At 51.0% G+C, this 12,415-nt stretch overlaps 1 protein-coding gene across 1 annotated transcript in view; it reads left to right on the forward strand.

Moving 5' to 3' along the window:
* Window positions 1-4,123: 4,123 nt before the first annotated feature.
* The window catches only part of AP3B2 (adaptor related protein complex 3 subunit beta 2), a 31,821-nt gene continuing 23,529 nt past the window's right edge, over window positions 4,124-12,415 (forward strand). The window contains exon 1 of the mRNA XM_036845091.1: window positions 4,124-4,465. Within this exon, the coding sequence (XP_036700986.1) occupies window positions 4,353-4,465 (113 nt within the window). The 5' untranslated portion in view covers window positions 4,124-4,352. The remainder of the gene's footprint in view (window positions 4,466-12,415) is intronic.

A 12,415-nucleotide genomic window follows, 5' to 3' on the forward strand; every position in this document is an offset into this window, starting at 1 on the left:
TCCTCCCTTGACGCCCAGCTCTGCATGCTCAGGTGCAGGCCAAAGATAAACAAATGCTGCCGGTCTCTCCTTGTCTTGCTCACAAAGAGTTCTCAGTGCCTCCCAATGGTCCTGTGATGTCCAGCCTTCCAAGCTTATTATCCCCAATTCACAGATGAGGAAGTTGAGGCCCAGAGGGAAGAAGTGGCTTATTTGATGTTCCATACAGAGAAGTGGCACAGCCCGGACTTGGTCTCCCGGTCCTGTATCCAGTATTGCAACAGACTCATGGGCACGCCAAATGCATAGCCACACATTGACGCACAGACAGACAGTCCCACATGCACCGTGCACAGCCTGAGTGGGGAGAGGCCAGAGGGGCAGTGGTTTGGACCCTCACTCCTCAGGAGCCAGGTGGTGACAGCTGTTTGGTTTTTTTCCCCTCCCTAGATAAGCTTCACATCTCAGGTAACTGGAGCAGAAATCCTCAGCTTATCTTTTCTCCAGGTCGGGTTCCTGCTGCCCCAGTAGGGGCCAGGACAGTCCACTCTCTTCCACAGCTGTGACCTCTTCTTGGCCTAGTGGGTATGGGGGGAGTGGGAAGCAAGAGATGCTGCTGGTGAATTTCAGGAGAGTGTGACCAAAGTCCAAAGGGCTGTTCACATGACTGGGTCCTCCCTGTGGTCTCTTGAGGTCAAGAGAGATGGGAGAGGGGAGACCTAAGCCTAAGGTGACCAACTGTCCAAGTTTTCCTGGGTTCTTGGGATGTAGGGTTTTTTATTTTAAAACCTGGAAAGCCCCAGGCAAACTGGGATGAGTTGGTCCCCTGAGTCTTCCACAGCTCCCAGTTTGTGAAAATTGAGATTCACTCCGTAATATGTAGAGGATACTATGGACTGGGGCCAGGAGGGAAGGGAAGGGTCAGGGACAGGGGAGGCAGGCCCTACTTTCACCCCCTTTCCCAGGCTCTCTCTGAGACCAAAGCTCAGGCACAACCACACAGGCCATCCTCCCAGGTCCCAAAAGCCCTTTGTTCTCAGTAAAGATAGGAGAAACCTGAACTAAATGTATTTCTCACTTCCTTATAGAGGAAAAGGAGGTAAGGGAGGTGACTGATGTTTAGGTCAAAGGGCACACGAAAGAGTCATGCAGACATACATTAAGCTGTGTGCACTCCAGCAACGTGTAACTTTTGGAAACCTGTTTCTTTATCCTGAAAATGCAGTTATGTACCCATCTTGTGGGATTGTATTAAGCATCAATGAGCAGCAGCTTAATAGATGTTGGTGGCTGAGATTGTGGGAGGGTCTTTCTCCTCTCAGACTTGGCAGGAGATGCCTGTCTTGGGTCTAGATCTCACCCAGGTTTCTGTTTCTTTCTTTCTTTTTTAAAAAATATTTATTTTATTTTATTTATTTTTATTTATTTTTTGGCTGCATCGGGTCTTAGTTGCAGCATGTGGGATCTTTCATTGTGGCAAGGGCTCTTCATTGTGGCACACGTGCTTCTCTCTAGTTGTGGCATGTGGGTTTTTCCTCTCTCTAGTTGTGGCATGCGAGCTCCAGGGTGCATGGGCTCTGTAGTTGAGGCACGCGAGCTCAGTAGTTGTGGCGTGTGAGCTTAGCTGCCCCGTGGCATGTGGGATCTTAGTTCCCCAACCAGGGATCGAACCCGTGTCCCCTGCATTGGAAGGCAGATTCTTTACCACTGGACCACCAGGGAAGTCCCCCAGGTTTCTGTTTCTTCAGGACTTCTGCTCATCTCAGGTTCACATGCCCCTGGTGTTGCCTCCAGGGAATGGCAAGATGGGAGATGACTGGGAAAGGGGGTCCTAAAGGAGGAGGAGGGGAGGGGAATGGCGAGGCTGGAATTTGAGATGAGAAGAAAACGTTGGATAAGGAGGAGGTCTCAACTGCTGGAAACTGAAGGGTGGCTCAGGGCAGAATTTATCCATGATATCCAGGCCTCTGAAGTTCCTCAGCACAGGGAGGCATGTGTGAAGTATCGAAGACATTCACCTCAGGCTTAGCCCCAAGCCAAGTCTCCCTGAGCCCTGGGTGGCCCATCTGACCCAATGATCAGTGGCTTCTCCCTCATCCCAGCCTGCAAACACACGGTGGTCTGGTCCATTTCTCCTCCCAGGCCCTGATTGGGGCAGTCAGCACCATTAAGTTCTTCCTGTCTGAGGCTTTCCTGGGTCAACACTTAGAGGCCATGGAGCACCTGAGCCAGGAGACCTCTTCCTGTTCAGGCTGATGTCACCCACTGGATGCTGGTGCAGGGCCCACGTGGGCATGTACTGCAGCCACAGAGAGATCATCCACTTTGAGGGTGAGTATCTCATCTGGAACGCAGGCCTTAGTCTTCGAACAGAGGCTGCCCATCAAGCCCAGCTCCACCAGTGGGTGGGCCTCACGGGGATGAAGACTGCAGGTCCCGAGCTCATGGTGTGAGTCTCTGAAGACAGGCACTTGGGCACCCAGGGTATGGGGGTCAGGGCCACGGGATCTTGGGAGATAGGGGTGCAGGCTGGATCTTGGGGCTGGAGTCACAGGACCTAACCTGGCTCTGATCCGCACTTGTCTGGTGATCCTTGCATGCAAGAATCCTGGTGGCCGCGGCCCGCTCATGTTTCTCGGCTCCTGTGAAGGCGTTGTGTCCAAACAACGGCAGCGACTGCTGCTGCGCTCCCGCTCGCTTTGGAGGGTGCTGCATAGACAGGGTGGCTGGAGCACCGCATACGCAAAGCCTTGGACGCTGACCCACCTCCCTATCACCCCACGCGTAGCAACTGCGTGAACTCTGCACTGCACTGCTCGGCCTAGAGCCCAACCTGGACCCCCTACAAATAGCCCGGAGTCCCATTAGTTCAGTGCACACGGCCCAGCTACCCACGCAGGACCCCACGTCACCTCCAGAGCCAGTTAACAAATGCAGCTAACCAATGCGTTCCTGGAAAATTCAGGCCCTCCCTCCCCACCCAGGCCACGTTCTTCAACCTCAAGATCCACTTTCCTCTGGCAGACCCAAAGCCCCTAGAAGCAAACTAGGCCTGCTAACTCATCAAGGTTCTACTCCTCTGAAACCCTTTTGGGCCCACTCCAGGAAGATCCCAGCTCACAGATACTGGGCACATCTATTTACTTCAGCCTACTTCAGCCAGGTGCTGCCGTGGTCCTGGTCAGTCCCTATTCCCATTTTCCAATGGAACCCACCTACGGAGCCAAATTCCACCTTTCCGGCCCCGCCCATTTCCACCCAGGCCCACCAATTCTGGTTCTGGAGACACCTGTGTCCTAGTCTATAGATCAAGACTCAGCCCTATGGACCCTTCCACACTCCGTATCCAGGCCTTCTCACCTTCTCCGTGAAGTCCAGCCAAAAGACCCCAGCTATTCAACCTGATGCCCCAAAGTCAACTAGAACCCACCCCTTCCCCCAACCCAGTCACCACTTTCCCTCTGGATCCAGGCCGTCTTTCCTTGGGGTACCTTGGGGGAGGAGCTGAAGGCCTCACATGATCCAAGAGTCTTGGCAGTCACACCAGACCCTAACCCACCCTCTTCCCTTCCCCTTCTTTCCTAGGTTTCGGTGGATGTGGACTTGACCGTGGACTAGTCATGACCTCAGGCACTCCTGGGTGGGCATGAGGGCTTCAGAAATGGTCATTAAACTATTTTCCAAAGCTGAATTCGGGGTTCACATTCCCCTCTATTCTGTCCCCATCTCTCTACATCTGCATCTACATCTACAGCAGCATGCTGTAGGCTCCTTGGCGCTCTTGGACCAACCTTCCTTAAATTCCAACATCTCCAGGAAACCCTTGTGCACAGCTTTCTCTTACCCCTCCCCCACCCCCGCCCTTTCCTTCCACAGCGTGGGTGAGCATCCGCGCTAGTATCTGGGATGAGTGGAGCCCCTAGAGGCCGTTCCACCGAGACCCGGTGGTCAGTGGTAGGTAAAGACGTTCTGCATCCCCAGAAGGCTGTCCCATAATCAGTCCAGCAACCTCCACCCACCCCCAGACCTGGAGCTGCATCAGTCCCTTTAAAGGACAGGAACCTTCCTTACTGGGGGGTGGAGGGATTTCCGAGGGATTGGGGCGGGGCCAGACTGCTACACCTCCCCTCCTGCTCTCTCCGCGGACACGCCCTCCGCTCCGCAGGCGCCGGTACCTTTAAGAATCTTCACGCAAGCATCTCTGATTGATAAATCCGGGCGCAGCCTCTGCCACCGCAGGTTGCGGCCTCTGCGGAGCCCAGGCCGCGCAGCCGACCTCGCCTGTCCGGCCTGCGTTCCCTTCCTCGGTCCCTGCCGCATCCCGGAGGCGCCGCGACCTCCGCAGCGAAGCCCGAGACCTCCCCTGCCGCCCCATGTCGGCCGCCCCCGCCTACAGCGAAGACAAGGGCGGCTCTGCTGGCCCCGGGGAGCCCGAGTACGGCCACGACCCGGCGAGCGGCGGCATTTTCTCCTCCGACTACAAGCGGTGAGGGAGCCGGCCGAGAGGGTGGCTGTGCCCGGGCCGGCCTGGAAACATGCGGTCCGGTACCATGGACAGCGCCCAGGCCAGTCGGCAGCGCCCAGGCCGGGCCCCGGCGGCGCTCACCGGAAGCCTGCCCAGCCCCCTCCCGCCGCGGTCACGGGCCCTCGCGACGCCCGTCCCCCACGACAGCATCCCGCCGTGAGGGGCCGGCCGGGGACCTGGGAAGGGGGTCGGAGGCTGGTGGGGGATGGGCCAGCCGTCTCTCTTTCTGGAGGACCAATCCTCCCGCCCCAGGTGTTTCTCCTGTTAGTAGGTTTGGATTACAGGTTCTCCGCCTTTTTTCGCGTGTGGCGAATTGACGCCAAAATAACGTGGGGGAGGGGTCAGAACCGGCGAGCTTGAGCCTGGGGCCTGTCCAGGAAGGCCCGTCCTGGAATAGACTCAGAACCTCAGGCCTGGCCCCTCCTACAAATCCATTTTCCCTCATTCTGGTTCCCATGTTCTCATCCCCATCTCCCATCTGGCTCTCACACTCTTGCTCCCCACATTGCCCCATAGTTTAGCCCTACCTTAACTTCCCACTCTTTCCTTCCGCCTTTGGCTCATTCGTTCGTTTATTCGTAAATTTTGAAACAAGCCTTTTTAAGGGCCTACTGTGTCGAGTCTCGTCCTAGTCACTGTGAATGCAGCCATGAACATGAGACAGTCCTTGTCCTCAAGTTGCTCTAGAGGGGGGCACAGGGAAGAAGCTGTCAGTGACAGTTCAGTGTAGTGGGGGCTGTCAGAGCGGTGAGAGGAGCTGGTCCCTGTGCCCGGAGAGAAGGGACAGGGGAGATCCAGGGATGCTTCGGGCAGAGGAACGAGCTTTTAGCAAGGTGTGGACGTGAAAGAGAGCCAGATCACAGGTTTTGTAGGTGCTAATACGGTGAGGGCAGAATCTCTGTGCAAGCCACCGGAATGACCAGAAATGAAGGTGGGGAGATGCCAAGGTCGGGGGGGGCACTGAAGGGTTCTAAGCAGGCAATAGCAGATTTGTATTTTAGAAAGATCCCAGGCTGGATTGTGGAGAAGAGATTGGAGGGGTGCTGGATTCAGCAGGAGACAAGTGAAGGGGGTTGAAGTTGGGGGGGAGGACATGATGGTGGCCTAGACTATGGGCGAGGCACAGGACTTGAGGGCTATTTTAGCTGGTAGAAGCCACAGACCTGATGATTAACTGGGGGGAAAGCTAAGAGGAAGGGGCTGGGAGAAGATAAGGATAATCTCAGGTTACTAGTTCTTGTAACTGGATAGATGGTGGTGCCATACCAGATAATTGGACATAAAGACATTACAAGCAAATATGTGGAAAATAATGGCTTTTGACATGCTGAGATTGTAAACTCTGAGGTATAATACATTCAAGTCTAGTAGGTAGCTGGATGTTAGGATTTGGAGTCCAGGAGATTATTATATATATCCATCAAAGCCACAAAAGGAAGCCAAGAGAACCTAGGGAGCATGTAATATAAAATGAGTTCAGACAGGGCACAAGTAGGAACCCTGAAGACATGGAATTAAGAGTGACCAGAGAGCAGGGGGAAAGTGTTTCAAAGTAACTGAGAAAAAGTAAGCCAAGGGAAGGAGGAAAAATAAAATGTAGTTTCAAGAAGGAAGCGATCAGCAGTGTCAATGCCCATTGAGGTCAACTCAAACAAGGAAAGCAATCATGACCATTGGCTTGACAAAGAGCAGGTCAACCCCTTTCTGCTTTACTCCCCACCTTCTGCCCTGCGAGAATAGTTCTGGCAAAGTCAGAAGAGGAGGGGCTAGATTATTTTTCCCCAACATTCTATGATGAACAATTTTAAACATACAGAAAAGTTGAGTGAATAATACAATGAATGTGTGCCCTCCCCATAGATTCAACCATTGTTGACATTCTGCCATATTTGCCTTATCTAACCATCTGTCTATATTTTTGGCTGAACCATATAATTTGTAGACATCATGGCTCCTCAGCCCTAAATTCTAATCAGCATGGGAAGCCAGATTAAAGTGAATAGAGGAGTGAAGAGGAGGTAAATAAATAAAACACAATGGATGGGAATTTTGCTTTCAAGAAGTGTGACTGTAAGGGGGAGAGAGGGAAAGAGTTGCCAGAGGAGAACATCAGTTCAAGAAGGTTTGTTTATTTTATGTTTGTTGTTATTTTTGTTTGTTTATTATTAGGATGGGAGAGCCCAGAGCAAGTTTAACTGCTGATGGGAAGGAGCCAGCCGTGTGGGAGAGGCTGAAAGGAATTGAAGGAGAGAGGGGAGGGGAGGCTTACCGAGCTGGGTGGGAGGATTGGCCTGGCCTCAAGGAGGACCAGCTCTGCCCAGAGGGAGGAGGACAGGAGAGGAGAGAGTAGATGCAGATTCTTGGGAGCTGTGGGGGATTTGATCTAAAGCCTTTATTTTCTGTAAGAAGCCAGTAGTGAAGCTGCAAAGGCAAGGCTGTGGGTGGGAATTTGAGGAGCATCAAGGGGGTTTGAAATACAGCAAATAAACTAACCACTCCTGGCAGGGTAGGGGTCGAGGGGACAAGAGGGCCAAGGATGTGAGTAAGGAGCAGATTGGAGGGGGGGACCTGGGGGGCCTAGGCCAAGTATGGAGGAAGTAGAGATAAGAGAGTGCTGATAGGAAGGAAAAAATCAAGGAAATGGCCCTGGAAAGACAGGTGAGGATCAAGATGGTTAGGGTCAGGGTGAGAAGGGGGTGTACAAGATTTCTGAGGAAGAGCTGTTCTGAGGAGGCAGAGGTCCAGTTGTGGCATGAGAGTGGAGGGGAGGGATGCCCCACCTCTGTCTGGATCAGCTCTCCTGCCCCCTAGTCCCCTGCCTGGAGATTGGGGGTTGGCCCTGTCCCCAGTCCCTGCCCTCCTCCCCCTCGTGAGTCCTTGTCTCTGAGCAGTGAAGAGGAAACCAGAGCCTCCCTCCCTGCCAGTGTCCAGTTTCTGAGTTTCGGGGCGGGCCGTCTGGTGACAGTGACAGGCATCCCCAGCTCCCTGGTCAGCTCAGTCCCATTTCGGAGCAGGACCTGGTGCCCAATGCAGCGATTCCTGCAGCTCCCAGGGGCCGTGGTGAGGCCAGGGGGCAGAGGGGCTTGTGGGGCTGATCAGGAGGCTGCCAGCCCTGTGCTGGCCCCTGAAGGGGGGCCCCCACCCTGGTACCAGGCCCTGCAGCCGGAGGAGCTTCGGTGGCTGCCGGCGCCAGAGGAAGACACGACCCCAGAAGCATCCCTGGAAGGACCTTGCCTAGAGCCTGGCCAAGGCCACAGCCAGAGGCAGCCACTACGGTACAGAGGGGCCCCCAGAGACCCTCACCCAGACAGCCAGGAAGGCAAGGCGTGGGAAGCTGCCACTCTCAGCCAGGACCCATTTAAGTTCCACCTCCTCAGCAGGAGGACTGGGCCGGCATTTAGGGTCTAGGTGGGAAGGGGGGGTGTCAGGGGCACTGTATGGGGGACTGAGAGTTTGAGTTGGGGGAGATAAGCCTAACTCCCTGGAAGCTCTGAGGGGAAGAGGATAGTAAAATATTTGAGGGTGGAGTAAAATATTTGACCTTTTCCTCCCCCCAGGTCCTAGGTAGAGTGGGTTCTGGGTGAGGTTTGGAGACAGGATAAAGCGTTTGGCCACCCTCTCCTGTCTAGTGGGTTGGAACTTGGGTTGTGAGGGGAGGGAGGAGAGTGGATATCAGGCGAGATGAGTATGTCTGGCCTCAAATGCCATGTTTTACCCACCAGCTGGCTCCAGTGCCCCCCACCCCAGAGAGTCCCTCAGGCCAGGCCAGGGGTCAGGTCACAGTGAGAGCAGTATAAGGGGATCTGACTACGGGAGATTAATGTTTCATGGCCTTAGAGTGTTGCTGTGTATCTCTCCCTTCTTCTCCCTCTTGGGAACATAAGCTGGTGGGAGTGAAGATGAGGGGCCCAGGGTGGTTACGCCCTAGGAGGGAGCTGCTGTCTGTCAGGGGGCAGCTGACAATTCTACCTGTGCTATGTCCACTATGTCCCCGCAGTCCCTCCGCTCCCTCGATTCCCCTCACCTAGGGCCCTAGAGCCTTCAGGAGCCTGGAAGGTGTGCACTAGGCTGGGTGGGTAGGAGAAGTGTGGGTGCCACAGCACACGCCCTGAGTGTGTGCATTGGACACGGGCCTGTGGCATGTGTCAGGGTGGTGAGGACACCCGGGTGCGAGGAAGCCTGCTTTAGAGAACTCCCAGCGTTAAAGGGGCTGGGCAAACTCTGACAGGTCCCCGTGAAGTCACCCCAGGCTGACCAGTGAGGACGCCCACCTGACCCCTCAGAAGGCGGTCAGAGGATCTGTGAGGCTGGAGTATTTGATCTTAAAAGCCTGTATTTATCATGAAGAATCTCAAATGGGAGCCCACGGGCCATTTTGGCCAATGAGACTGGAGTAACTCAGTCTTGTCAAAAAGGTGTATGTGTATGTGGTGTGTGTGGTGTGTGTGTGTTTGTCGAGGGACGTGTGTGGGGTATGTGCATGTCTGGATCAGGGGGTGGGGGGAGTCGTGGTGGATATGTGTCTGTGGGCGTCTGTAGGGATTTGTAGGTGAGGTGTGTGCGTCCATAGGTGTGTGGGTTTATGTGTTGAGGGTGTGTTTTTGTGGGAAGTGTCTGTATGTGTGGTATATGTGTCTGTGACTGTGTGTATTTCTGTGGGGATTGTGGGTGTGTGTCTGCAGGGGGTTTTGTGGATGTGTGTGGGTTTATGTATAGATTGTATGTGTCTGGGGGTTGTAGGTGTGTCTTTGGGGGTCTGGGTATGTGTATGGGGTGTAGGTATGTCTGCGGGGAGATGTGGGAGGGTATCGCTGGTACCAGTGTTTGGTGGGGATGGTTGGGTGTGTAGGTGTCTGTGAGTGTGAGTTGGCTGTGTGGGGGTATGTATGGAGGTTCCTGGGGGTGCAGTGGTGTGCGTATATTGGTGAAGGTGGCACCCAGCTCTGTCATTCTTCCCACACCCTCAGTGCTGCCCAGGCCCAGGTGAATGGTCTGTATCTCTGTCTACAGCCATGTGTCCTGAGTTCAACACACCTAGGAATTGACCACCTGGTTTGTGTTTAGGAGGGTGACAAGGTGGTTGTCTTCTGACCCTGGCTTGGCCATAGGGAGTAGAAAATGTCCTCTGGTTTGGGGGGACATCTTCCTGAATGGAGGACTTTTGATCGTTTTTTTTTTTTTTTTTAATTGAAGTATAGTTGATTTACAATGTTGTGTTAGCTTCTGATGTACAGCAAAGTGATTCAGATATATATAGATATATATACATATATAATTTTCATATTCTTTTCCATTATGGTTCATGACAGGATATTGAATCTAGTTGCCTGTGCTATACAGTAGGACATTGTTGTCTATCTATTTTATATATAGTAGTTTATATCTGCTAATCCCATACTCCTAATTTATCCCTCCTCCACACCCTTTCCCCTTTGGTAACCATAAATTTGTTTTCTATGTCTGTGAGTCTGTTCCTGATTTGTAAGTAAGTTCATTTGTGTCATATTTTAGATTCCACGTATAAGTAATATCATATGGTATTTGTCTTTCTCTGTCTGACTTACTTCACTTAGTATGATAATCTGTAGGTTCATCCATGTTGCTGCAAATGGCACTATTTCATTCTTTTTTATGGCTGAGTAGTATTCCTGAATGGAGGAGTTTTAGATCAACTTGAGTGGGGCTGGACATCTTCTCCTGCCCTCATCTGACAGCTAGCAAGTCCTCTGTGTTCTGTTAAGCACTCACACATTTCTGCAAAATGCAGCCCTATGACTAGGTGCATGTTATGTCAGGTTCTTTTCTTCCTCTTAGCATTTATCACTTACTCATTTCTCAGCATCAGCACCAGTCACACTTGCCTCTTTATGACTATTATCATGCTCTTCCCCCTCCTAATATTGCTACCTCCAATTTCTGGTTTTCTATTGCTTCTAAATGTTTCACTTCTGTGACTAACTTTGCGCACACTGCTTTTTAATTCCTACCATTGGTGATACCTCTCCCGGCTGGGTTCTCATGCCTGGGTCAAAGCTACGGATTATCTGAGTATCATCTGGGAGATTAGAGAATGTACAGTTCTCCATACACAACTGCTCATCACATTTTGGAATTGCCTGGGCAATATATGAGTGCATCAGTGGTCCCACTGCTCTATCAGCTGTGTGCAGACACAGTTTTCCATGGGGTTATTCACACTTCTCTGTTCACTTCTTTGACCACCAGCCCCTGGACCTCTGAGTATGGTTGGGCAGGTTGTTCACTGCTCAAGGGCACATGGCCAAGGAATACCAGACAATGCTCCACTCACTGAATGGGGAGCAGCAGCACAGGGCTGTGTCTACCTGGCGGGGCAAGTGGATGGCAGAAGGGCCCCTGACAGTGAATACTGAATATATACCCTAAATTTATATCAGTACTTTACCTATTTTGAATATTAAACTTTTATTCACCATATCCCAAATATTTTCCTTTCTGTTGCTATTATGGGCTGAATTATGTCCCCCTCAAATTCATATGTTGAAGTCCTAACTCCCAATATCTCAGAATGTGACTGTGTTTGTAGATAGGGCCTTTAAAGAGATAATTAAGTTAGAATGAGGTCATTAGGGTGGGCGCTAATCGAATATAATTCACCTGTTATAAGAAGAGGAAATTTGGACACAGAGACCCACAGAGGGAAGACCATGTAAAGATATAGGAAGACAGCCATCTACAAGCCAAGAAAAGAGGCCTCAGAAGAAACCAACCCGCTGACACCTTTATCTCAGACTTCTAGCCTCCAGAATTGTGAGCAAATAAGTTTAGGTTGTTAAGCCACCCAGTCTGTGTTACTGTTATGGCAGCCCTAGCAAACAAATACAGTTGCCTTGGTTTTTTTTTTTTTTTCTTAAATTTAGTTTACATACAAAAGTTAAAAAAAAGAAAACCCTAGTAATAATAATAAAAAATTATTATTACTGATAATTTTATGACCTTGAAAATTAAAATTTCCCCCTCTTCCATATATTGAAATAAATTAACTATTAAACAAATATGGAATTAATTTTGGTGTGAAATATATGTACAAGTTAAATTCTTTGCTACATAGCAGTTGTCCTGACAGCATTTATTTCAGAGGAGGAAAATTTCTTTCTCCCATTGGTGAGTTATTTGTTCCTAATGTATCAACTTAGATCCATTTGTGAAATTTCCCCCCTATGACTCTTGACTTTCTACTTTTAACCTGGTACCATAGGGCTTTTATCGTTGTCATGTTGTTTTGTGTTTTGAATTCTGGTAGGGGGAGTTGTCTGTCATTGTTCCATTGTTCTCTTGTTCTCCCCCCAAAATTCTCTGGAGTTCTTACCAATTGATTTTTGTTTCTGGATGAATTCTGTAGTCACTTCAGGAAGTTTGACAAAAGGCCTCCATTGAGATTTCAGTGGCCATTGTATGAAATTTGTGTATTGGCTTGGAGACTACCTTTATTCCCCTCCGTCATGTGCAAGGGGTTATTTATTTAAATCATCATTTACCTCTCCCATTAGGGTTTTATAACTTTCTTGAATGACTGTTGAATGTGACAGGTCTGGCCTTTGTGGTAAGACCACCTCAACAGACTCTGGAGAATCTAGGACGAGTCCAGTCCTTGGAATCAACTCAGTCTGTGGGGTCAGGGCCTGGGACCACACTCGGGGCGGGACAAGGGCATCTTGCTCTTGTTTTGACACCCACCTCCTTTCCACTGGCTCCAGGTCCTTCTCATCTATCCAACTGGCCATTTCCTGGGAAGTGTCCCTACCTTTCCCACCCCAAATCCATCCTATCATCTCCTGGCTGTATTAGTTTCCCAGGGCTGCTGTAACCACAAACTGGGTGACTTAATAGAAATTTATTTTCTCACAGTTCTGGAAGCTAGAAGTCCAAAAT

This window comes from Balaenoptera musculus, chromosome 2, assembly GCF_009873245.2.
Source record: "Balaenoptera musculus isolate JJ_BM4_2016_0621 chromosome 2, mBalMus1.pri.v3, whole genome shotgun sequence".
Lineage (NCBI taxonomy): Eukaryota > Metazoa > Chordata > Mammalia > Artiodactyla > Balaenopteridae > Balaenoptera > Balaenoptera musculus.